The sequence below is a fragment of the Sus scrofa genome, chromosome 4 (genome assembly GCF_054392235.1).
Source record: "Sus scrofa isolate SSC_HxYL_T2T_F1_AM1 chromosome 4, Sscrofa_HxYL_maternal_Yorkshire_Landrace_v2.0, whole genome shotgun sequence".
In the NCBI taxonomy this organism is placed as follows: domain Eukaryota; kingdom Metazoa; phylum Chordata; class Mammalia; order Artiodactyla; family Suidae; genus Sus; species Sus scrofa.
Window position 1 is genome coordinate 78,673,371 of NC_139386.1, and position 26,180 is coordinate 78,699,550.

General features: G+C 43.8%; 2 protein-coding genes across 49 annotated transcripts in view; one reads left to right on the top strand and one right to left on the bottom strand.

Annotated features, from left to right (window-relative positions):
* Positions 1–22,160, bottom strand: part of SDCBP (syndecan binding protein) — a 61,823-nt gene extending 39,663 nt beyond the window's left edge. For 2 of the 44 annotated variants that reach the window (XM_085020262.1, XM_085020249.1), the window contains exons 1-9: positions 22,002–22,160; positions 21,281–21,369; positions 19,847–19,955; positions 15,045–15,114; positions 11,901–12,043; positions 11,618–11,691; positions 6,549–6,711; positions 5,401–5,479; positions 2,736–2,785 (exon numbers count right to left, since the gene is read on the bottom strand). In XM_085020262.1, the coding sequence (XP_084876388.1) occupies positions 2,736–2,785; positions 5,401–5,479; positions 6,549–6,653 (234 nt within the window). In that variant the 5' untranslated portion in view covers positions 6,654–6,711; positions 11,618–11,691; positions 11,901–12,043; ... (2 more) ...; positions 21,281–21,369; positions 22,002–22,160. Of the gene's footprint in view, positions 1–2,735; positions 2,786–5,400; positions 5,480–6,112; positions 6,274–6,548; positions 6,712–11,617; positions 11,692–11,900; positions 12,044–15,044; positions 15,115–19,846; positions 19,956–21,280; positions 21,370–21,884 lie in introns of all 44 variants that reach the window. The other 42 variants (XM_085020266.1, XM_085020256.1, XM_085020265.1 and 39 more) reach the window with 32 other exon arrangements.
* The window catches only part of CYP7A1 (cytochrome P450 family 7 subfamily A member 1), a 29,521-nt gene continuing 10,878 nt past the window's right edge, over positions 7,538–26,180 (top strand). For 2 of the 5 annotated variants that reach the window (XM_085020929.1, XM_005663076.4), the window contains exons 1-3: positions 7,538–7,712; positions 7,909–7,963; positions 22,052–22,165. Coding sequence is in view for 1 of the 5 variants with exons in the window: in XM_021088746.2 (XP_020944405.1) it covers positions 22,031–22,165 (135 nt within the window). In the remaining 4 variants the exon portion in view is untranslated. Of the gene's footprint in view, positions 7,713–7,908; positions 7,964–21,966; positions 22,166–26,180 lie in introns of those variants that run through there. The other 3 variants (NM_001005352.4, NM_001444562.1, XM_021088746.2) reach the window with 2 other exon arrangements.

Consider the following 26,180-nt stretch of genomic DNA (forward strand, 5'->3'; position numbering starts at 1 on the left):
TGAAAATAAATTAAAAAAAATGTGTATTTAAAAAGTATAACAAAAACATAAATTCCTAGAAGGTTTAGAAGGTAAAGTCAATGATATGTTCCAGAAAGGGCAACTAGTATTTCAAAAAGATGGTAAAAGAGAAATAAGATCAAGGATTGATCCAAGGAGTCTAGCATCCAAATACTATGAGTTCCAGAAAGAAAAAACAAAGATATGTTCCAGAAAGGGCAACTAGTATTTCAAAAAGATGGTAAAAGAGAAATAAGATCAAGGATTGATCCAAGGAGTCTAGCATCCAAATACTATGAGTTCCGGAAAGAAAAAACAGTAAACCCAAGAACAGCACCAGAACTGGAGAACAAATGTCTCTAGGATAATAGGACCACTGAGGACTTAAAACAATTCACCTTCAGAAGGACTCACACCACAGCACATCACTGTAAAATTTCACACCTCAAAGAGAAGATCCCAGAAGTTCCCATGTAGAAGAAACAGGTCACATACCTATGGCTGAAAAATCCGAATAGGTTTGAACTTCTCACCAGAAATGCCTGAAGCTGGAAAACAATGGAGTGATGCCTTCAAAATTATGAAGGAAATTGATGTCTAACCCAGACATCTATGTGGGGCCAAGCACTATCATTCCAGCATGATAGAGTGAAGACACTTTAATATCAACAAGGCATCAAGTTCTGTCAGGCTCCCTTTGTCAGGAAGTAAATGACAAAGTTAATGTATATTTGCTGCACTTAAGAATACTCCAAAAAAAGGAAAAGGGGAATAAGAAGGTGCCTGCGGCATAGAGGCATCAGCACAGGAGAGAGGCGGTCGGAGTCGAGGGATGACGTTGAAGGGAGATGCTGGGATGGCGGCCATGCGGGTCCCACGTGAAACTGGGTGACAGAAGGTTCTCGGATCAATGTCTCCATGAAAAGTAATAAATTTGAACACAGAGAGTCCTGCTTCTGGCAGTGGAGAGGTGAATTAATGATAAGAAATTAGAGTACAGAGCAGCAAAAAAAAAAAAAAAGAGGAAAACTGACCAAGAAACATATCATTCCATACAACTCATCTTTGAATTATATATATATATATATATATATATATATATATATTTTTTTTTTTTTAAACCACCGCACATGTGGCATATGGAAGATCCCAGGTCAGGAATCCAGAGCTGCAGCCTACACCACATCCACAGCAACGCAGGTTCTGAACCACATCTGCTACCTATGCCACAGTTTGTGGCAACGCTGGATCCTTAACCCACTGAATGGGACCAGGAATAGAACCCACATCCTCACAGACACGGTCAGGTTCTTATCCCGCTGAGCCACAATGGGAATTTCCATGTAGATAGAGTTAAGATCAAAATACGACTGGTTTAGGCCCAAACCATGATCATAAGTGAGCAAGAAAGCTAATGTAGTTATTTTCCAGAACATGCTACCTTCTTTAGGACTTTTAGTGGTCTGATACAAAAACAAGACCCACAAATATGAATATACACTAACAATTACCACGTGGGGTGTGACAACCCCAAGGTGTCACTGCACACTAACGTCCCTTAGTGTTCCATGCTATGCCGAAAGTACAGTGCTCTTCCTTAAAAGGGTGCCTCTCAGGTCTTTTTCTGTTTATAATGTTATTTACGGGAAGGTGTAAAGATAATAAATCACACACCCTTTCATGCAATTTTCCGAACTGAGACTGTTGTCCCTGTCAGGCTCCTGAGATGTGACCAGAACTCTCGTCATCAGCCTGGTTGTTATTTCCAAAGATTTAACTTCACCATAAAGACAAACACAGCCAAACCCTTGGGATCCCTCGCCCTATGCAATTACGCAACTTCCTCTTCCCTTCTGAGACCTCGGCCGCAAGATGCCCCAGACTGCCCTCAAGGCCTCATGACTTCGGCTTTAGTCCGGACACATTTCCCTCCTCAGGGTTTTATGTCAACAAGGTTCTGAATAATGCTTTGTGGAGCAGTGAAACCACCACTCAAACCACTCCTCAGCTGACTTTCCGGGAACAAATGTGTTTATGTCCACTTTAGAGAACCTCACTTAAGAGAGTGTATAGTCCTAAACAAATTGAAAATGAGATGTTGTCAATTCAGTCACTTCTTAAATGTACAGGGGGTGCTCCCGATTTAAAACGAAAGCTGAAACAAGTCAGTTTGCAAAGCTTAGACATCTGTGAAAGGTGAATAATCATTTTTTTATTGTATGAGTAAGTATTATTTAGGAAATACTACTTTTTCAGTTCGGATCGAGTGTAGCTGGTTATTTGACAGAACATTCCCGTGTGAGTGGTAGTAGTCTCTGGAGCTAAATTACCATTTCCCCAGCTACTTATAATTTTTACAAAGCCTTTTCTCTTTCTTTTCTTTTTAGGGCTGCACTTGCAGCATATGGAGGTTTCCCAGGCGAGGGGTTCAATTGGAGCTGCACGTGCCAGCCTACACCACAGCCACAGCAATGCAGGATCCTTAACCCACTGAGTAGGGCCAGGGATCAAATCTGCATCCTCAGGGACACTATGTCGGGTTCTTAATCCGTTGAGCCACAACAGGAACTCCTACAAAATCATTTTTTAAAGTGCTTTCATCAGAGATTATTTTGCCATAGTGAAGTTGGTATCTATATTAAAGATTCCATACAGTCATGAACTATGTCTTTGACATTTGATAAAAATATCATTGGTGAACATATAACTTGCAAATGTAAGTTAAATTAACTTACAGGGTGGCACTTGGCTCTTCTTTCAAGTCTGTATGTTGAATCCTGTTTTCCTAAAAAGATAAAACAAATTTTACCATGTTTAGAAATTCTTTCCTGCCTCAACATAGAAATATTTTGTGGGGCTACTGAAAAGTTTTAAAGCAAAGATAAAATAATGTGAGTTTTACAAAAAAGAATTTTACCAAAAAGGAGTTTCAATTGGGTCATTTGTTTCAAGGTTGTATTTTCTACCTTCTTGGACTGGCCACGATGAATAAAAATTGCAAGGAGATAAATGTAAACATATCCTACCCCCCTTTGTACAGGATTCCTACAGTAGAAAAGTATAAAAAGTTATCAATACATAAACATTTACTGTGGTAGCTTTGAAATAGCCATGCTGGTAAAAGGACGCGTTTTTTTTGGTACATCGATGTTCAGAACTATTATAGGAACACTGTAATATTTTGTGACTACTTATATTCAGTTTAATTTTTAATCATCTCTGGAACATTTAAGAACATCTGGGTTCCATTAAGAATGTACAACCAGGAGCTCCCTTGTGGCTCAGTGGGTTAAGGACCTGGCAGTGTCACTGCAGTAGCTCAGGTCTGATCCCCAGCACCAGTCACATCCTCATGCTGTGGATGTGACCCCACCCCCCCTCGCCAACTAAACATGTAAAGTCATTGAAATATCTGAATACATCTATCCCAGTTCCTCAGGAGACGTGCCACCCTGCCTTCAGGCTGCCCTCAGGCTGCCCTCTGTCCCGCCCTTTCCTGGATGCTGTTTCTCCCCCACAACAGGCGAGGGTTCTTTCCATGCAGCAAAAAAAAAAATTGTATTTGCTTTTTGCTGTGGAATTCTACTTGGCTTTCCTCCCCACGCTGTGAACACACACCCTTAGAAAGGATGCCAAATCTTGGTTCCAAGTTACACGCGGCCCCAAGAGTTCCAGATGTGCAGAATCAACCATTTTAGTTGTGCTTACATCTAAAAATAGAGCCAGGAAAGTGTGTAACTCCTGCGCTGTAGCCTATGGAACATTGCTATAGCTTCTTCCATTCATGTCCTTTCCTGTGTGTGGCTAACAGGACACCTGCATGAACTTGACTTTGGACCTCACCTCTACCCTACAGCTCTTGTTACAGTCCTGACCATAAAGCTTTAAAAGTAATCAGAAGTGGTCTTTACTTTTCCTTCCCTGTGGTTTCTTCAGTATTAATCAGAACTTCATCTTACAGAAACTTCCTGAGGGCTGGGGTTATGCTTTAAACGGTCTTTGAGGCCCGGCACAATGCCTGAGGAACAAAAAACTTTTCTGGAATCCTAGAATTACCGTATTTTCCTGTTTCTACGAGCCACACTGTTTTCCACACTTCAACAACTTAGAACTTAAGATTTTTGTAATCATCAGTATCAACAGGATAATCCAGCTGCCGGGAGAGCAGGAGCTCGAGACAGTTTTCTTGCCTGCTCAGTGGTTCCTTCAGGGTCACCGGAACCTGGAGAACACCGGGCTGCCTTATCCACATGTACAGCACTCCAACTGTTTCATTTTGTTGTTGTTGTTGGTTTTTAGGGCTGCACCCGCAGCATATGGAGGTTCCCAGGTTAGGGGTCCAATCGGAGCTACAGCTGCTGGCCTACATCACAGCAACACCAGATCCAAGCCGTGTCTTTGACCTACACTACAGCTCACGGCAACACTGGATCCTTAACCCACTGAGCAGGGCCAGGGATCAAACCCGCATCCTCATGGATGTTAGTCAGCTTCGTTTCTGCTGCACCACAACGGAACTCCCAAACTGTTAAATTTTTAACTTACGTCTGGATTCCTTGTTGTCATCGAAAAGCCCTTCAAAAAAGAGGACACAATGAAGGGACTCAAAACCACTAGGTGAGAAGTAGAGTCCCTGTGCAGTTAAACGCAATAAAACCAGGCCAGAAAGTGTCGGTATTCTGTGATCTCTCCTGTGCGTGATTTGAGAGGTCTGATTTCCTGAGGGTTTGCCTCTGCTCCAGAGAGTGACCCAAGGCGACATCCAGAAAGGAGGTGGACCAAACAAGCAGGAGAAGCTCTGAGGTGTGAGACTGGGGCTGGACACAGAAAATTGGGAGACTGGGGTACACGGCTGATATTTGAAGCCAAAGGCCTGGACAAGGAGCCTCAGAAGAGCACAAGGGTGATGAGACTTGTACGCCCACAGGAAGGTGCAGAGATGGACTCTCCGACCAGGACTCTGGGAGGTGAGCAGCCCTCTGCACGTGGCCACTCACAGAAAATGGGAAGAACTCCACGTGCTTCGTACAAGGAAATCTCCTGTTTGAAATATAGGGCTGTTTGTGGAACTCTTGAAAGAAACAAGAGTTACCCTTTAAAATCTTAAATCTCAAATGCCAAGGCAGGATGTATGGTCCCCACCACAGAGTGGGAGGCACCAGAAATGGCCTATCTCTTTTTTCATCAAGTTAGAACTGGCCCCGTGTGGCCTTACAGCTCATTCTTTCTGGTTTCCCCAGTAGAGCTGCAAGAGGCTTCTCATCGTCGTCTCGTCACTTCTCTGTACACTCAAGCATATGCCCTCAGCTCCGTTTCCCCAGGAACCTCCTTCCCCACCCATCTGAGTAACATGAGCCTCTCTGGACCCCAGAGCTCCGTCGCCATCGCCCTGGTCCTTACCCTCTGCTCTCCTGCATCCCTGACTCCTGCATCCTCCTCTTCTTGCTCCATTTTGGAGGACAGCATCCTCTAGTAGCTGCTGGAGAAAAGGAACATGAAAGGTCAAATGTGTAAGGCTTTGCATTTTTCAAGACACCAGAAAAGCATGGAAAGAAGCAGGCTGCAAAGTCAACCTGGACTGAAGACTTGGTGTTAAGATGTGAAAGAGGAGTATTTGGGGTTAGAGTTTACTCTGATGCTATTCTTACTATTGCCTTTAAACCATCAGTTCTTTATATGAGATCATATATGCATTCACTTAGAGCTTTTCATTCCACAAAACACATCCACTGAAAACAACAGGGCACATAGGCTAAAAGACATCAGGTTGAGGCAGATCATACCACCCAACTTTGTAGCAGGAGCACCAACAAAAACAGTGAACCTTTATTAAAAAAAAAAAAAAAAAAAGCTTCCATCAATCTCCACTAGTCTTTGAACTTGGGGGCTCGCATCTTCTTTGAGATACAGAGGCTTCTGTTTCTAAGAGACCAGATTTATCAAAATTAGAAATAGAATGAGGGGAGATGTCATCTCTTTTAAACACAAAGGACAATACTTTTGCAACTTTCTGCTCTGTCTCCACGGGCGTACCAGACAGTTTAATGTTGGGAAATGCACAGCAGTTTTGACACCACTAACCCAGCCCTCACTTTCACTAAAAAGAATGTACCTCTGCAGGATTTCTTTCTTAAGATGTCTGTATATTGCCACAGTCCACTTTTTAATTGTGCAGAGAGTCTGCTCGTGATCTCCTGGAAATCATATGCTGGCCAGCACTCTTACACCAATATCGTCCCCCACCTGTCAATTGCGTATGGGACGATCCCATTGCTGAAACACAGGTGACAGCAGAACAAACTATATATACATTTTGTTCCTTGAAAGCCTTTAGGGAACACACCATCCCTAGAATCCTAACACTGCCTTGGTTTGCTTTTTTCGTCCCATTTCCTCAGTCCTTTCGCCATATTTTTTTGCTCAACAAGCAAGAAAAGAAAGTATGCTTGATTTAGTATTGGGTTCAGCTGCCTACAGAAACCTAAAGTAGCTTAAACAAGACAGACATTAACCATCCTCACATAAAAGAAATTGAGAAGATCGCTCACCTTGTGGTGCACAATGCCTGCTCTGCTCCGGCCATCACACCCACATCCCGATAGAAGAGGAAGAGCAGATGGGCCAAAAGGCGCGGGCCCCCTCCTTCCTTTCATGAAGGGGTGAGGAGAGAGGAATTTCCCCCTCTACCCCTCTCCTGTTCTTGTGCCTGGACTAATAATAAAATTGGCACAAGGCCAATTAACAGGAGAAAAAGAAGTACATTTTAATTGTGCAGAGGTCTTTAGAAATGGGACCTAAGAAGGGGCCAAAGCAGGCAGCTTTTGGACGTTTTAGACCAAGAAACAGTACATTAGTGAGGAAGCCACAGGACAAAGAGACCCAAGACTTGGTTGCCCAATTAGTGAAGAATGGAAACAGAGTTCGGGCTTGGGGGGAGTCAAAGTAGTAACAAGGTTTGTTTGTACAGCTTCTTGGCCCCAAATTACCAATCCTGGGTGATAAGGGTGTCCTACTTCCAGATGGGGCAGTGGGGGGGGGGAGCAGACGGGAGGGTCAGAATGTTTCTCTTGTGTTGGTCATTCCTTAAGTAACTTCAAAATAATCCATGTGCCACATTGAGGGGGCACATTTGGGAGGCAACAGAAGCCTTCTGAGAGGTTTCAGAGACCACTGACATTACATCCCACTGGCCACATCTAGTTGCAGAGGGTTCTAAGCAGTAGCATCTTGTAGCCTTGGGATTCTGTCATTAAAGAAGAAGGGAGAATGGGTATTGGGAGGCAATTTGCGTCCTTTGCCTCAGTGTTATTTCAAAATATTAAATACATATTGAGCATTTTTCATATCCCAGAAAATGTCAAAGATAAGTAAAACCTGATTTCTATCAGTAGAGAGAGTGACAATATCATGTGCAGAGTTTAGTCATAAAAATTCAGGGTAAGTCACAGAACAAGGGTTCAAGCCCAGTCATGGGTGTAACCCCTGAGTCACATTGGTTTAACTCACTTTATATAAGAGAGACTGCCACATGCTCCACAGTCACTGCCAGGGACAGAGCCTTCTCACACAGGGAGGAGGAAGAGGACCCAGTTGGGTTAAAGCGCCCAGAGACTTCTGGCAGGAGAGGCGGCTGTGCTCCACGCCCTTCAGATGTGAAGTCACAGCGACCTTCCGGAATCTACACGACAGCTCAGCTAAAACTTCAGGGCTAGGTATGGAAAGTGGGGTGCCCCAAATAGAGTCACTGCAAGGCTTGGAGGGGACCAGCTCTGACACAGAGTCAGAGAAGTGAAGGGGGCGCCGGGGCCGAGGCCAGGAGGCACCTGCACGTCTGAAAGAATATCCAGATGCGGGGGTCGGGGGCGGCTTGGTGAGGATGCGACCCTAGAGGTTTCCTTCCCCCCACAGGCCACGTCGGAGCCGAGAAGTCAGCCGAAGACCACGCCGTCCACCCAGCTCGCAGGTAGGGCTCCCTTGGGGCAGAGGGCCTGTCCCTTGCTTCCCTTCCTCACATTTCTCAACAATCCATCACCCTTCACTAGCCCCAAACCCCTGCTGGGCCATGCTGCCTTTCCTGCAGCCGTTAAGGGATAAGAGCATCATTCCATGTCCCACCTAAGGGGTGGATGGCACTGTCCATTCTCTGAGTCCGAGGCAGGGAACGAGGACACAGGTGGTCCTGAAGAGCTTTGGCCTCTTCGGCTGGGACCACCCTGCACGTCCAGGAGAGACAAGGGGAGAGTAGGAAACCCGCACCCAAAGGGCTCTATTGCTGAGAAAGGGGCTGCCTGCCTCTGCTTCCTGCTGCCCCTGTAGCAAAATGTGACAATCGTAGTGCCTTCGGGCAGCACACAAGTGTTAGCGCTGTGCAGGTCAGAAGTCGGAGATGGGTTTTGTGGGCTATTCAAGGTGTCGTGTCCCTTCTGCAGACTCTAGGGGAGAACGCACCTTCTTCCCTCTCTGAAAGGAGGGCCTGTGCACCTTGGCAAATGGGCCTTTTCCCCACTTTCAAAGTGCATCACCCAGGAGTTCCTGGTTTGGCTCGGCAGGTTAAGAACCTGACTAATATCCATGAAGATGCGGGTTTGATCCCTGGCCTTGCTCAGTGGGTTAAGGATCCAGTGTTGCTGTGAGCTGTGGTTTAGGTTGCAGATGTGGCTCAGATCCGATCCTGCGTTGCTGTGGCTGTGGTGTAGGCTGTGGTGTAGCTCCAATTTAACCCCTAGCCTGGGAACTTCCATATGCCACAGGTGCGGCCCTAAAAAGATAAAAAACAATAACAAAAAAGTGCATCACTCTGGAGTTCCTACTGTGGCTTAGTAGGTTAAGAGCCTGACCTAGTATTCATGAGGATGTGGGTTTGATCCCTGGCCTTGCTCAGTGGGTTAATGATCCGATGTGGCTGTGGTGCAGGCCAGCAGCTGCAGCTCCAATTTGACCCTTAGCATGAGAAATTCTATATGCTGCAGGTATGGCCCTAAAAAGAGAAAAACAAAATCGAAGTGCATCACCCCAAACTCTGCTTCTGTGACTACCTCTATGTTCCTCCCTGGCCCCTTCTAAGGCCCTGGGATGACAGGTGGGCCTCCCAGCTCAGTGTCACTAATTACACCTGCAAATCCCTGTGGCTGTGTAAGCTAACACAGTCTTGGTTTCTGGGGATTAGAACGTGGATATCTTGGAGGGTTACTAGTCTGTCTCCTACATCACTCTGGTGCCTATGGCCACGACAAAAACAGGAGATGTTTAGCTTCTGCCTTGGATGCGACTGTTCAAGGCCAGATCTGATGCAGCGAGCAGGCCCCCTGCTACAGGGAGCATGCCAAGCAGGTCCCTGTGGGACAGCCTCCTCCCCTGGACACCCAGAAGCATCTGGGCAATGCGCATAGGTGTGGGGGGTGGGCTTTATGTCCTACCACGAAGAAGCACGGAAGGAAATTTTAGCCCCAAAGATGGATAGGAGAGCTGATTTGCAGGCAAGAACCTTTCACAGGAACTCCAAGCCCAACTAAGTAAATATAAGAACATTATTCATATTGAAAGATTAATTTCTAGTAGCACATATATGTCTGCACACACACACTCACACACATGTATATATGCACTAGCTCTTAAAAAGTAAGCAAACATTTGAAAGTGCAGGTTGCTTCTAGATGTAGGAATTGGGGTACAGAACTATTAGGACATAATCCTGGAGATCTGCTTCTATGTATATATTCTTCTTATATATCATTTCAACAATATACATATTATGGCAACTATACATGCTTTTGAACACGCACATGTGTGTATACATCTCTATCTCCTATGCCACAAGAGAGAAGGAAAATTAAACATAAAGGGAAAACCCCGGAGTTCCTGTCGTGGATCAGTAATAACAACCCTGACTAGGATCCATGAGGATGTGGGTTCAATCAATGGCCTTGCTCAGTGGGTTAAGGATCCGGCATTGCCGTGAGCTGTGGAGTAGTTTGCAGACATGGTTCAGATCCTGCATTGCTGTGGCTATGGTGTAGGCTGGCAGCTGTAGCTCCGATTCCACCCCTAGCCTGGGAACCTCCATATGCAATGGGTGCGGTCCTAAAAAGACAAAAACAAACAAAAACAAAAACAACCCCACAAAGCCTCAAGCCAACAAAGGTAGGAAGGGGATGGGAATTAAGAGAAAGTGAAAATTGGCAAACAAAAAGTAGGATGGTAGATAGGAGAAACCAAAATAAAGGTGAAAAGGATAATTTCATTCTATTCAAAGACAGAAGCTTTCCTACTGCAATAGAAACACATTTCAGGTCTTTGGTATTTAAAAACCACACATTAAAAATTTTAAAATTACAAGAAAGGAAGAGAGATATTAACTTCTTTATGTTAGTGCTTGCCTTGAATAATACAAAACTAATTAGACTATATGGCAAAAAGCTTTACTAATGAGACATTCATTCCTTAATCATGAACCTACGCAGTTGTCCCTTGGTACCCACTGGGGACTGGCTGCAGGACCCTCATGGACACCAAATCTGTGACTGCTCAAGTCTCTTATATGAAATGGCATTTGTATATTACACAATCCTTGCATATACTTTAAATCATCTCTAGATTACCCATAATGCCTAATATAAATGCTGCATAAATACTTGTAAACACACTTGTAAATGCTATAACAGTGTGTACATTCAAGTTTTTCTTTTTGGAACTTTCTGGAACAGGCTGGTTGATTCTACAGTTGCAAAACCCATGGATACTGTGGGCTAACTGGATATATCTATCAACACAGCTTAAAATACAGAGTGAGCAAAACCTGACAGAATGATGAGGAGAAATTGATAAACCCTCAACCATAGTAGGAAAGTACATTAGAACTCAGAAATCAAACTAAGAATAGTAAGGATATAAAAAAAAACTTTAGTATAATGAATAATTCTTATTCATAAAGGAATATAGAACCTACTCTTAATATATACCAATATAGTAGTTTATTGTAAAATCCACATGGAATACTCAGCAAAAACTGATAAATTTTTGGGCCATACCACAAATTTTCAAACAGAGCTCCAAAAGTGGAATTCACTTAAGATCACATTCTCTGACCACAGTGCAGAAGATGTGGAAATTTCTAACAAAATGATAAAAAGTCAAAACAAAATGCACCTTCTCCCTTTAGAAATTTACAACCTTCCTTTTAAAATACAGCAGATCCTTGAACAATGTGTGGATTAGTGGCCCTGGTCCCCCCACCCAGTCAAAAATCTGCATATAACTTTTGCCTCCCCCCAAACTTGACTACTAAGGGCCAACTGTTGACCAGAAGCCTTACCCATAACAGTAGATTAACACCCATCATGTATGTGATACATATTTTATATTGTATTCTTACAATAAAGTAAGCTAGAGACAAGACAGGGTTAAGAAAAATCATAAGGAAAAGAAAATACAGTCTCCATACGGTACTGTAAATCAAAGCTGATGTTGTTTGTTTACAAACTGAATTGTCAGGACCTACATCAACCTCGTCTGATACAAAAGAATATTGCAGGATACAAAACACTGTGTTACATGTATTACCAACACCAGACATCGGAGTGGAAAAGAGGACGTGAAAAAGAAATGCACATTTACTTACAGGCGTATCGATTCAGGAGCACTGACAATGAAGCAGGAGCAGCACGACTGCTTTGCAGTAGCCCAGCCTATACACTAATGAATGAATCATTATAAAAATGTTATGGCACGGAGTATTACAGTCCTATTCCTAACACAGTATTGGGCATATTGTTACACTTAAAACACTTGTGATGATGGGCTGACATGCAGTTCTTCCAATGATGTGAGAGGCATACTGTACAGGAAGATCATTCTTTGAAAGCAAATAGTAAAAAACAAATTTTATATTAACTATCACTCACCTTATGCATATGAAGGGATAGGCTGTCCATTTCAATACAAGTCTTGCACATGATGTTCTACCTGCATATTTTTGCATATTTATTGAAAAGAACCTGGGTATCAGTGAACCCCAATGTAGTCAAACTCTGTTGTTCAAGTATAACTTTCGGGTAAAGAAAAAATAGAACAAGGGTTTTAAATTAACGTACTTAGGGCATTCTTTTAAAAAAAAAAATGACTCAATGAATTTTATGAAATTTAAGGGTATTTTTCTATATCAAGTAAATATGAAAACAAAAACCATAAACAAAATTGCTGGACCTGATATTTATCATTCATTAGTTGGGTTAGAATCAAACTTTCCTTGTTTGCTTAGTCCTTACTAATTTTTGTTTACATAAACCAGGGAAACAGTTTGATAACAGTCTGCATAAACCAGAATTAGGAATTCACAACTTACTATGTGCGAAAGAGATTTAGGTAAAAATGGAAACGTCTCTTTGTCTAAATGAACTCTCTAGGAACTAAGCTACAAAATACCCACTTAATGGTCAATACTGAATATGCAGATGAAAGAGTGTGTGGTAACTATAACTTGAGATCTGGCAACCTTTTGATTTTTTTTTTTTTTTTTTGTCTTTCTGCCTTTTCTAGGGCTGCTCCCACGGCATATGGAGGTTCCACAGGCTGGGGGGGGTCTAATTGGAGCTGTAGCCGCCGGCCTACGCCAGAGCCACAGCAACGCCAAATCCAAGCCGTGTCTGCGACCTATACCAGAGCTCATGGCAATGCCGGATCCTTCACCCACTGAGCAAGGCCAAGGATTGAACCTGCAATCTCATGGTTCCTAGTCGGATTCATTAACCACTGAGCCACGACGGGAACTCCAAGTTGATCCTTTAATTTTATTTTCCATTATGTTTTCCCTGATCCTCTTGCCCTTGATAATAGCAACTACTCTTCAAGGCTAGGAGTCCATGTATAGCATTTAAAATAAGAAACTCTCCCCTCGAGTGATAGTGGCATGACTTATAACCATCTGATAAGCCCTCATATTTAGGGAAGACTGAATTGTACCAGTGTGCCCTTATTGAGTGGCCTCTATGTGGAGAAGCATCCAAGGGCTCTCTTAAAAATGCCCAGTGATATGTCTAGGAGGAATCCATGGGAAGAGGCTGAGCTATAAGGCAGCAAACATACCTACAGAGAAGTGATCCAACTCTTTTTTGAAGTAATTGATAAGCAGAACCAATGTCTTGAAACAAACAATTATTGGTAATTGGTATCGACACATTAAGACTTTAAGACAAGGTCTGAACAAGTGGTGTGTGAACAGAGTGAGAAAGCAGACCAGAATATATCCAGCAATTTTTTAGTATAAATATTTCACCAGCAAGGTGAGCTATTCACCAAGTGTCCACTGATATGACTCCAGGTGATAGAATCTATAAAGAGACTCTTTTCAACTTTGTATTTGTGCTGTATGACAGGGATTCCGGGTGGGGACAGTTCATGGCAGCCAATCATTAAGAATTCCGTGGACCAGAGAAACACACTGAACTAGAATAAGAACACACAGAAAGGGCTAAGTTCTGACCTGGCTGTAGGAATGGATTCAGGGCTGGAGTGGGGCTGGCAGGGAGGTGGAAGAGAGGGCAGGGCAGGAAGGGGAGTGGAGAGGAGATTGGCAGTCTCTGGGCAGGGCTGTGGCTGTGCACAGCTCACCATGCGGTGTGTTAGAGCCACTGAGACCTAGTCATCCTTATGGGTTAAGTTGTCTAACCTAACACCTGGGATCAATCAAGAGCTATGGTGGACCAGGTATAGACAACCTGTGGAATGATAAAAGGTGTTCAGGTAAACTCGGAACTAGCGTTTCATGATAAGTCACGGGATGCTCAATATGTAGGTCCCACAGGAAGCAGAACTGAAAAATGCCGGGTAAGTAATAAGAGATCAAAACCAGGCATCTGGTGCAGCAAAGGAGGAACATAGATATTGCTGAAGCATTAGAGCTTGTTCCAAGTTCTAGGGTTTGGTATCAGAGTCTCTTGGTAGGTACAGATCTGAGATCTGCCCAAGTTTCCACATCCACAGAAATGTCAGTTCTCCATTCTCTTCTAACCAGAGGTCTTTGATTTTTATCTTGGGCAAGGTACTTCCCAGCTACCCTTTCTCTGCGGCTATTCCTATAGGAGATGGTAGTGGCTCGGTTTGGGAACCCTGGCATTGTCACTGCAGTTTCTGAAAACTATCTGCCTTGCTCCAGACCTAGGGGACAGTGGGGGCCGCATCGTACCACTACTGCTTGGGCAGATCCTGGGCAGTTCTCACATTGATCCAAGTCTCAATAAATGATGAGCTAATGAAAGCAATTCCTCTCCTTATGAATAGTGCTTTGAAGGCCACAGCCTGAGAGGCTATGGAAACTCCAAGATCATCTCTGTCAGTTTAAACCAACATAAAACAGTGTTATCGACTGCCATACAAAAAGTCAACACCATACAGAGAGGCCATAAAGTTAGTCATTAAACAAACTAAAAACAGGGCAACACATGGCCTAATGAGCAGCCAGTTTAGAATTCATAGACGGTGATCTCTGAGCAGGGGGTTGAGCCCCCATGTGGGACAGCCCTGCCTTTGTATGTCATTATTTCACCGTTTATGGTGCAGCTGAACCACGTAACAGCCATCTTCTTTCACTGTGTCCTGGGTAATGGCCAGATACACAGATTTCTCATGCCTTCAACACATCCATCAATTTCCAATCAATAAACGCTGAGAGGTAAACTAAAGCACAGACTCTTTAGAAATTGTGCCTCGCTAGATAAGGCTACTTGGCAATTTGCCATGCCATGGTGCTTCCTTCATTTGGGGAAAGCAGGTAGATCACGTACACGATCACTTAGGACAGGAGGGTTGAGGGTTTCACACAATGTGAGGCCATGCCCTCCTCGAGGGGAGATTTCTATCAACTGGTGCAGCAAAGGAGGAACATAGACGTTGCTGAATAATGCTTCCATGGAAATTTGCTCTTGCTTACTGATTTGGCCCACATCTTTGAGGAAAATGGAAGAAGTCTGTCTTTCAGTGCTCCTCGGGGAACAAAACAAAACAAAAACAACTGAAAAGTTACACAGCTAAACATCATCACTGCCAATTACCTTCAGATGCAACCACCAGGCTGTTCCACAGAGGTGGTCTGTGAAGATAGCTCTTCTGTTTGTGTCCTTCCTAAGACCAAAGGGAGGGGGGTTAGTTTCTTCACTGTACACAGCTCTGAAATGATGTTGGAGAAATCTAAATATAATATGGTTGAGATACCACAGCAGGGAATATTCAGTTACTCAATGATCGCCACTACTTCATCTGACACCTGTCTTTGGTCACTCAGAATCTCACTGCCTTATGAAGAAAAATTAACTTTGATGTCATAAAAGAAAAAGGGTATTTCTGCAATCTTTGAGTATGAATAATTTTAAACAGCATTAATATGAAAGTCAAGTGAAAACAGAGCCTTATAAACAGATTAGAAACCTAGAAAGATTGAAAACAAGCTAGGCCTCCAATTGATGAGAACAGGCAAAGTGTATCAAATAGTCCCAAAGAAAGGAATGAATAAATATAAAAGCAGAAATGAAACAGGAAATGATAAACATAGATTTGACCAATAAACATAGATTTGACCAGTATCATCAAAAGTTATTTGAAAAACTCAAATAGATGAAGCTGACCAAAGAAGAAAGAAGATACATATAAACGACAATAGAAACAAGATAAAAGTACAGGCACGGATTTTTTTATGTTATAAAAAAGCCAGCATGTACATTGTCTATCAACACACATGGAAATTTAGATTAAATGATTACCAGAGAGAAGCCATGAGCTGAAGAATTGCCACCACAGGTGGGTCAGCGGTCCAAGTGCTTCAAGAAGGTGGACAGTGGTCAGCAATGGACATTTCACAAGGAAACCCTGACTGACAGCTTAGGATTGGGGACAAAATCCTCTGTGCACAGAGCTGGTAATAAGGAGAATGGAGAGGAAGGAGGAGGATAACGAAAGACGACAGAGGATGAGAAGGACAGGGAGACGGGAGCAGGGAGGGCAAAAACAACCTACAGCATAATTACAGACTTAGAGGAAAATTGAACAATGATTACTCTGAGAAATGTATTCAACAGGCTTATAGGATAAGTTTTTTAGGGATGATGGTTTAACATAACTTTTTTTTTTTTTTCTGAACAGTTTGCCAGCAGATCTCACAGTTTCTCTTGTCTTAGTTATAGATAGATTTCCCAAGTCTGATTTGTGTGTGTGCAACTGAAGCCTCTCCCCTCCACCAGGTAACACCTGACTTAGGATCAGAAACCTGCAGGGAGAAAGGAAGGTGGTCTCCTATTTGTCTCCTCAGGGACAGCTCCTCTGGCTGCTTCCTACACGTCACCCTCCTCTCACCCCCTTCTCCCACTGCCACCCGCCCACCAGGCAGTGAGAGCTCTGCCTGAAGCTTGTAAACTCTTGGGCGGTTGCCAGCTGGCCTCCCTCATCCATTTCGCCCTTCCTCTGACCGGCTGCTTGGTAGAGTCTTAGGGCTCAGCAGGCGGGGGATCTCCCATCAGCAAGCCCTTATTTGTAACTCACTCTGAGCTCCTGCTCTCTTGAAACTTCATCCCACATGCCTGCGACCTTCCTACCAGAGCATTCCCCCTGCCCCCAGGTCATCCATTTGGGCAAGTCGTCTTCAAGATGACTCAGCTGGACACATTCTCCGCCCAATTCTGGAGGCTGGGCTGCTTTCCCTTCTGTCGCCCCCGTGGCTCCAGCAAATCTCTCAGCTGGGTGGTCCAAATGCCAGGGGCGCATGACAGGCTCCTGGAGGAGAGCTGTGGAACCTCCTCATTTGGTCTGATAAGGGAAGAAAACCCCTCAGGCTCCCATCATCTGCACAAGGACAATTTTCATCAGAGAAACCTCACTCTTGACCTCTCATGAAGAATTCCTCATCTCCACTAAAACCCCTAGAATACCAGACAAAAGAAAATAAATTTTAAAAAGGTATCCAACTAAGCAGCTTTTCCTTATTAGTCCTCTCTCTCAGGATACAGCCTTCTGGGAGTCCTGGCTTTATCTACCTTGGCTGCATGCTCCAGCTGGCACAAATCGGGGACATTCTAGTTCCCCTCACCATTCTGACTTTCTGCCCCAGTTGTATATTTAACCAGAGTCAGCTCATGGCCAGAAACACCCAAGCCTTCCTATTGAGCCTCAATTCCCAGTATAGACTCTCCCTTCTCTCACGATGAGTTATTTCCTGCTAACATAAAGGGATTTAAGTTTCATCGTAGATGGCTTCAACAAAAAGAAAAATGAGCCCCACTCAGAAATAAACAAAGCAGGCAACAGATCCAGACTCAGAGATGACCAAAATGTTGGAACTGACAGGGAATGTAAAACAACCCTGATTAAAATGTTAAAAGATCTAGTGGGCTAAGTGTACAGTAGGCACTAACACATGGGGAATTTCATTAGAAAGATGGAAACCATAAACCAGTCAAGTAGAAATTCTAGAAACAAAGGTGAGTTCAGAAATGAAGAATTTCCTCAATTACCCTACTAGCAGCCTGGAAGCTACAAAAGAATCAGTGAATTTGAAAGTAAGTCAGTAGGAGTTATAGAAACTGAGACACAAAGAGAAAACAGAATAATAAAGAACAGCTGTGGGCTAATAGAGACTAACATACGTAAATGCAGTCCCAGAGGAGCATGTGGAAGGAGTAGAAGAGTATTTGAGGAGATGATAAGCCAAGAATCCCCCCCACCACCCGACCCCCCCAAAAAAAAAAATCAATAAAAGAACACAAGCCAGAGATTCAAGAAGGAAAAAAAAAAAACCCTAAAAAAACATCATTGCCAAACTGCTGAGCACCAAAGTTAAAGGAAAAATCATGAAGACAATCAGGGTGGAAGCCCTTCACCTGGAGACCCAACCCCACAGTCTGGCAAAACCACACAGAGCTCAGTATGAGTGGAGAAGTGGCTGTGACAGGCGGTCTGACCTACTGCTAGGGTTCCAGTCTTTGTCCACATGCTGTGAGAATGGAAAAGCTCATGCAGACTAGTTCTGTCATCTCTGGGTTTGGAGCTTCTCCAGGTCCTGGCACTTTGTCTTACCATCTAGTTTTGGAAATACCAGTGTTTTGGTTTACAGCAACAGAATGGCGGCTCCTCAAGCCTAGTTTTGGTGGCTCCAAAGTGTGGGGTGCAGGACGGGGCTTTGTTTCTAGGAGTTGAGTTTCTACAGTGTTTTCTAGGTTCTAGTTCATTGTTCCATCCGTGCGAGTTAAGGAAACCAGACAGAAGTAACCCTAACTACAGAGGAAATGTCTGTGTACATGGATGTCCACTAGAGGGCGGTATAAGCATTAACATTAAAAAAAAAACCTGACAATCAGATTTCTAGCACAAACACACAACAGTGGAAAAAAAGTTAAGAACTCCAAAGTAACAAATTTAACTTTTCATATTACCTTCTGGTTTGTGCTATAGTTGGGGCATGTTTAATATTTTTTAAAAAATGCACATTAATAGGAGAAAAAGTAAGCAAATGTCAGATACAAGCCTCAAAATATAGGAAGCAAAACAGAATTTAGGAGAGAAGATAGGCAATTCAACAATAATAGAGGCTTCAATACCTAACTTTCAAATTTCAAATAACTTTTTACCTTAAGAACCTAGAAAAAGAAGAGCAAGATAAACCCAAATCAAGCAGCAAGAAGGAAATAATAAAAATCAAAGCAAAAGTAAAAGAAATTGAACATAGAAAAATAGATACAATTGACAAAACCAAAAGTTGGTTCTTTGAAAAGATCAACATTGATAAATCTTTAGCTAGATGACAAGAGAGAAGACTCAAATCACTAAAATGATGAATAAACAAGGAGACATTACTACCAACATCACAGAAATTCAAAAAAGAAAAATAAGAGAATGCCAAGAGCAACTGTATGCAAATAAATTAGATAAACCAAATGAAATGGGTTCATTCCAGAAAGATGCAAACTTTCTAAATTCGTGCAGAAAGAAATAAAATTTTGAGTAGACCTTCAACACGAAAAATACTGAAGTCGAAATTAAAAAAATAAAATTCCTGGAATGAAAAACTCAGAACCAGATGGCTTCACTGGCAAGTTCTATCAAACACTTAAACAAGAATTAACACACAATTCTTCACAGATTCTCCCAAAATTAGAAGAGGAGGGATTACTTTCACATTCTACAGTACCAGTTTTATCTGATACCAAAATAAGATAAAGTTACCACAATAAAATTAACCACAGACTGGAGTTCCCATCATGGCTCAGTGGTTAACAAATCTAGGAACCATGAGGTTGGGGGTTTGATCCCTGGCCTTGCTCACTGGGTTAAGGATGGGGCATTGCCATGAGCTGTGTTGTAAGTCGCAGATACAACACAGTTCGGATCCCGAGTTGCGGTGGCTCTGGCGTAGGCTGGTGGCTACAGCTCCGATTAGACCCCTAGCCTAGCCTGGGAACCTCCATATGCCACAGGTGCAGCCCTAGAGAAAAAAAAAAAAAAAAATTAACCACAGACCAATATTCTTTATGAATACAGGTGCAAAAATCTTCAACCAAATAAATATTTGCAAACTGAATACAGCAACATGTGAGAAGCATTATAAACCATTACCAAGTGTGATTTATCCCAGCAACACACAAGTGATTCAACATGTAAAAAATAAAATTAAAATAAAAATAAATGAAATACATCATATTAATAAGGATAAAACCCCCATGATTATATAAATAGATGCAAACAAGATATTTAGTGAAAATCCAACATTTTTTCATTATAAAAACACAGAGAAAATAAAACCTAGAAATAGAAGGGCCCCTCCTCAAGATGACAAAGAGTATCTATGAAAACTCCACAGCTAACATCATACTTTAATGGTGGAAGATGAAGCTTCTCTCCTCTAAGGTCAGAAACAAGGCAGGGCATCTGTGCCCTGGCCACTTCTATCAACACTGTACTGACGTTAGATCCAGGGCAGTCTGGCAAGAAAAGGAAATAAAAGATACATATTTGAAAGGAAAACCCAATTTTCAGAAGACAGTATCTTTTTTATAGGGTGGCATATGGAGGTTCCCAGGCTAGGGGTAGAATTGGAGCTGTAGCTGCTGGCCTATACCGAAGGCTACAGCAGTGCAGGATCCAAGCCGCATCTGCCATCTACACCACGGCTCACAGCAATGCCAGATCCCTTAATCCACTGAGCAAGGCCAGGGATCGAACCTTAGTTCTCATGGGTGCTAGTCAGATTCGTTTCCACTGAGCCACGATGGGAACTCCAAGAGAACATTATTCTTGCATGTTGAAAATTGTAAAGGATCTCCTGTTGTGGCTCAGAGGGTTAAGAACCCAACATAGTATCCAAGAGGATGCAAGTTCCATCCCTGGACTAGCTCAGTGGGTTAAGGATCTAGTGCTGCTGCAAGCTGTGGGATAGATGGCAGATACAGCTTGGATCCAGTTTGGCTATGGCTGTGGTGTAGGCCTGCAAGCTCTGGCTCTGATTCAACCCCTAGCCTGGGAATTTCCATATGCAAAAAAGAAAGAAAAAAGAAAATCACAAAGTATCCACCAAAAAACCTTGGAGCTAATAAACAAGTTCAACAAAAGCAAAATCAGCACCCCCAACATCAGCTTGTTTCTATACACTAGCAATGAACAATCTGTAAATGAAATTGCAAAAACAATTCCTTGTAAATAGCATCAATAAGAATAAAATATCTTAGGAATACTTTTTTTTATGGCCACACCCACGGCATATGGAAATTCCTGGGCCAGGGACTGAATCCAAGCCATAGCTGTGGCAACGCCAGATCCTTCACCCCACCTATCCTGAACCACACCTCTGCGGCGACGCAATTCTTAACGCACAGCACCATAGTTCGAACCTCCAGGAAGAAATTTAACAAAGAGAGTGCAAGATTTGTAAACTGAAAACCTGAAAATGTCATTGAAAGAGATTAAAGACTTAAATAAATGGAAAGACATTCCTGTTAATGGATCAGAAAACTTAGTGTTAAGAGGACATTACTCCCCAAATTGATCTACAGAGAGAATTCAATCCCTATCAAAACTCCAGCTTTTTTTTGGGGGGGAGCAGAAATTTACAGCTTCATTCTAAAATTCACATGCAAATGTAAGCGATCGAGAATATCCAGAACAATCTTGAAGAACAACAAATCAGGAAGACTCACATTTCCTGATTACAGAACTTGCTACAGGCCTATAGTAATCAAGACTGTGATGCTGGCCTAAGGATAGACACATGGATTGATACCAAAAAAGAAGTCCAGAAATACATCCTTACCTGAACGTCAGTTGATTTTCAAAAACTGCACCAAGAGATTTCAATGGGAACATTCATTTCCACAAATGCTGCTGGACAACTGAATACTCCTGCACAAAACAGTGAACAAGGACCCCCAACCTTCATACCATATACGAAACTTAACATAAAATGGACCCAAAGCCTACATGTAAGAACTAAAACTGTAAAACTCTTAGGGGGAAAACAGGCGTTAAGTCTTCTTGACCTTGAATTAGGCAATGTTTCTTAGCTATGGCACTCAAAGTATAAGTAACCAATTAAAAAAATGGGTAAATTGGGCTTCGACAAAATTAAAAGCCTTTGTGCACTCAAAGATACTATCGAAAAGGCGAAAGACAACCTGCAAAAGGGGAGGAAATGTTGGAAAATCCTATCTGTGAGGGTACGGCCTGCAGAGTACGGAAAGAACTCTTACACTCAAACAAAAAGACAACCACGGAGCTAAAAAATGAGCAAAGGATTTAAACAGACATCCTCCACAGAAGATTTACAAACCGCCAACAATCACATAAAAAAAAAAAAATGCTCAACATGATGAGTCATTAGGGGAATGAAAATCACCAAACGCATAATGAGATATTACCTCATACCCACTCTGACGGCCATAACTAAAAACAGAGACAATGGAAACTGCTGACAAAGCCCTGGAAAACTGGAACCTTCTTACATTGCTAGTTAGACTGTAAAAGAGTGCACCCACTTTGGAAAACGGTTTGTGCAAAAAAGTTAATGGGAGTGTTCCCGAACCAGGTTTGTTTGCCCAGCGCCCAGACAGCCAGAAGCCAAGACACCAAGACGCTAAGGTTGGCAGCCGAGGAAGGGGTTGCTCACGAGGCCGGGAAATCGAAAATCCACCTCCCAAAGGTGAGGGGCTTGGGCTATTTATGGACTAAAGCCAAGGCGTGGCTGGTGTAGGGGCGTGGGCAGCGTGGGCAGCGCAGGCAGAGGTGATTGGAGATGAAAGAAAGGCGAGTGAACCTTCCTCCTGCGCAGGTGCAATTAGCTGTGGATGCGGGGTCTGAGGGTGGGGGTTTGCGTCCTCTGATGTCAAAGGTCCCGGATCAGACATTTGAGCAGGAGCAGTAGGAGGATCTGTGGCCCCAACTGGCTTGAGCTCAAGCTGGACACAGCTGAGTCCAAGTTCCTGGCCAACAACTCAGGAAAGCATCTTGTTTAGGCTACGTGGAGGGCAATTAAAGTAGCTTGATGAGTGAAGGCAGGTGGCAGCACATCATTTCTCGAGCAAGTTACAGGTTAATGGACCTAACTGCTCTAGGTTTCAGCAGAGCTCCGATATGACCCTAGGACCCAGCAAATCCACCCTTAGCTGTAGACTCAGGACTGAAAACATACATTGCCACGGAAACAGGAATGTGAATGTTCACAGCAGCACGATGCATAACAACTAAAAAGTGGAAAAAAGTCCAGCCTTCCCTCCCTCTTCCCCGCGCCCATCCTCCCCTCCCGGTGTCTCCTTCCTCTCTCCCCCTGGGCTCTCTTACCCTCCAGGTGAGGTTGGGGGGACCCCTGGGTCCCAGGGACCATTGCTCTCACTTTCCTCTGTCCTGGATAAACTCAGATTAAGGAGAGACTTAAAGCAAAGCTGCCACTTAGCTTTCAAGTCCAGTCCGAGGCCCCCCGTTACCTAGGGGGACAGGTGTTCTCCTGTGACACAGCACAGCAGGGGCTGCACTGGGGCTCAAAACAGTATTTGAGGATAAGATATTCTGTATATACTGTAACAACACTGGTTTTTTTTTTCTAAAATAAAAGATGAAGACGTGACTCAAATGGGAAGACACTTTGCCTAAGAGCTGCTTATGAAAAGGGACCCCCCCACCCCCCGTTAATCCCAACACGACCCCTCCCAGCCCTTTCCGCATTGTTCTGCCTCTGACCCAGGGGCCCATCCCCCGCCCCAGTGAGGCTCCAAGAATGGGCAAGGTTTTGCATTAACGGAATTGATTTGACTTGTGAATTCAAGAAAACAGCTGGTGTGACTCAGTCGCTTGACCACATTCACAGCTCATTCTACTTAGAGGACCCGCTGATGGGTGAATCCCCAACCACATTCACAGCTCATTCTACTTAGAGGACCCGCTGATGGGTGAATCCCCGTGAGCTTTGTTTACTGCATTTCTTAATAGAAACCTCATCTGTGCCATCGGGTTACATAAGCGAATAGGCTGAGCCGTTCCCTCTGCTTTCGGTCCCTCTAGTTCCCAGGTTTTGCCTGGATCTGTTGGGCGGAGCTGGGGTGTGGGACACGGCCCCTCTGCTCTCTGAGGCCCAGGAGGAGCTCTCTCTCTACTGGCACCGTGTGCCCTTCACGGTGCCTCACACCCAGGGGGATGGACAGACTCTGGCAGGCGTGAAGGCTTTCGATACTAAGCCCGGTCCATTCCAGGCCTCTGGCAACTAAAACACACTCCTTTCTGCCTGAGGGGGTCACTTACCCTTCTGCCTGCTGCTGTGGGAACCCCACAGGCTAGGCCTCCTGGCTTCCTCGTGCACCACTGTGTTCCCAGTGTAGACCACCGCCCCGGCACATGTAGTAGGTGCCTAGCGTGTGTGTGTGTGTGTGTGTGTGTGTGTGTATGGGGGGGGAATAAAACTTCACAATGTCAAATGTAGCAGAGAAGAAAAAAGCAAGCAAACAACGTTCCCACTCAGCTTGCATTTATTTATTTCCGGTCACTGGGATCACTTTGTCACAGAATCCACACCCGAAACTCTATGTGTTTGACTCACCAGGAACCCTGGTGGGTATTTCTTTGCAGCCTGTTAATAGTTTTGAGAGCTGTTAAGAAGCATCTGAATTCCCCCTCACCAGAGAGGCAGCACGTTAGGGGTGTGATAGATGCCATGTGTGGACGTGTGACAGTAATAAGAAGTGACACATGCAGAGGAAAGACAGAAACTGTATGTAAACAAGAAAAATATGAGTTGATATTCCCGCCTCAGCTTTTTCTCAGCCCACCAAGGAGAACTGGGTGTGTGTGCTTCCTGGGCTTTCGTTGTGTGGAAGAGGGACGGTGTGGCCAAAGCGGGAAGACCAGCCTGGGTTAGGAGAATCAGGCTGCACCCGAGGGAGCTCCTGCAGTTCTGAGAGAGGCGTGAGGAAGGCAAGACTTAAGAAGTTTTCCTGGAGTCATCAATGGACTTCTCTTTTACCATTTGGAAAATCTTTTTTTTTTTTTTTTTTTTTTTGGTCTTTTTGTCTTTTCTAGGGCTGCACCTGCATCATATGGAGGTTCCCAGGCTAGGGGTGGAATCGGAGATGTAGCCGCTGGCTTACACCACAGCCACAGCAGCTCAGGATCCAAGCCGAGTCTGCGACCTACACCACAGCTCACAGCAACACTGGATCCTTGACCCACTGAGCGAGGCCAGGGATCGAACCTGCAACCTCATGGTTCCTAGTCAGATTCATTAACCACTGAGCCACGTCGGGAACTGCCTAGAAAATCTTTTAATTTTGCCAAAATTATAGAGTCACAGGAAGTTGCAGATAATTCCAAGGGGTCCCAGGTACCCCCTTTCCCCCCACATGTTCATTTCTATTTGTTTGCTTGAGAGTTGACTCCAAAGCGTTAAAATGTTTGGCTGTCAGATGGCTGTGTTCTCTGACTATGATACCCTGTTGTGACAGCCACTAAAGGTTCTGCTTTTAACGGAGTCATGTAGAAAACAGACATAGTAATTCAATAAGGCATATCAGTCTAAATATGCTTAACATACACAATGCCTTGCAAAAATCTAAATAGATGGAGAAATCTAGGTACTGCCACACAATGCTTGATATTCATAATTATGATGACAAATAGCCTGTGAAAAAATATATACGGTCTCTGTTTAAGGAGGCAAGAATCATGAAATAAATCTATGGATTCTGTAGCCAAAAACTGGAAACAAACCAGATTGCCCCCCCACATCCCCCGGCGGGAGACCAGTTATTAAATCATAGTACATTCAGTCAATGCAAGACTATGCACACGTAAGAAATGAAGAGGTCTATACAGACACATATATAATACCTACATATTGTGGGAAATACCCGTAATACTGTATTCATTTTTTTTTTCTGTCTTTTCTAGGGTCACACCCGTGGCATGTGGAGGTTCCCAGGCTAGGGGTCTAATTGGCCTACACCAGAGCCATAGCAACTCGGGGTCTGAACTGCATCTGAAACCTACACCACAATTCACAGCAATGCTGGATCCTTGTCCTACTGAGTGAGGCCAGGGATCGAACCCCCAACCTCATCGTTCCTAGTCGGATTCGTTAACCACTGAGCCACGACAGAAACTCCTGTATTCATTTTTTAGTGCTATAAAAAACCCGAAGTCTTTCCTAGAACCCCATCATGGCGTGTGTGTTTATGTGGCTCACAGGCTCTCTCCATGCTGTCAAGAGCGATGGCCAGTTTCGTTGTCGTCTTCCTTGACCTCAGTGTAGCACTTGCGATGTGGATAATCTCTCATTTTGCTTCCAGCACCCCTCCCTTTGCTTCCTGTGCGTTTTCCTCCTGGCTTGTCTGGACCCATCTCCTCTTTTCCTGCTCTCTGACTGACCTCAAGGAGAGAGCAGCTCTCTGGGCTGACATTGGGCTTGACTCTCTTCTGGCTTTATTGCGTCCCTCAGTGATCTGATAAGGTCTTTGGGCTTTAAATGCCATCAAATGCCAGTGACTTGAGATTCCTATTTCCACCCCTGACTTTCCTCCCTAGTTTCAGACTCAAGTTCAGTTGTCCACCTGACAACACAGCGATCTGCATAGCTGAGGCGAGCGTTTTGATCTGTTGCCCTCAAAAATCTCTCTCCCCGCTCTAAAGCATCCCTATGGCAACTAGCTCTTGCCTATCTTTTGGGCTTGTGT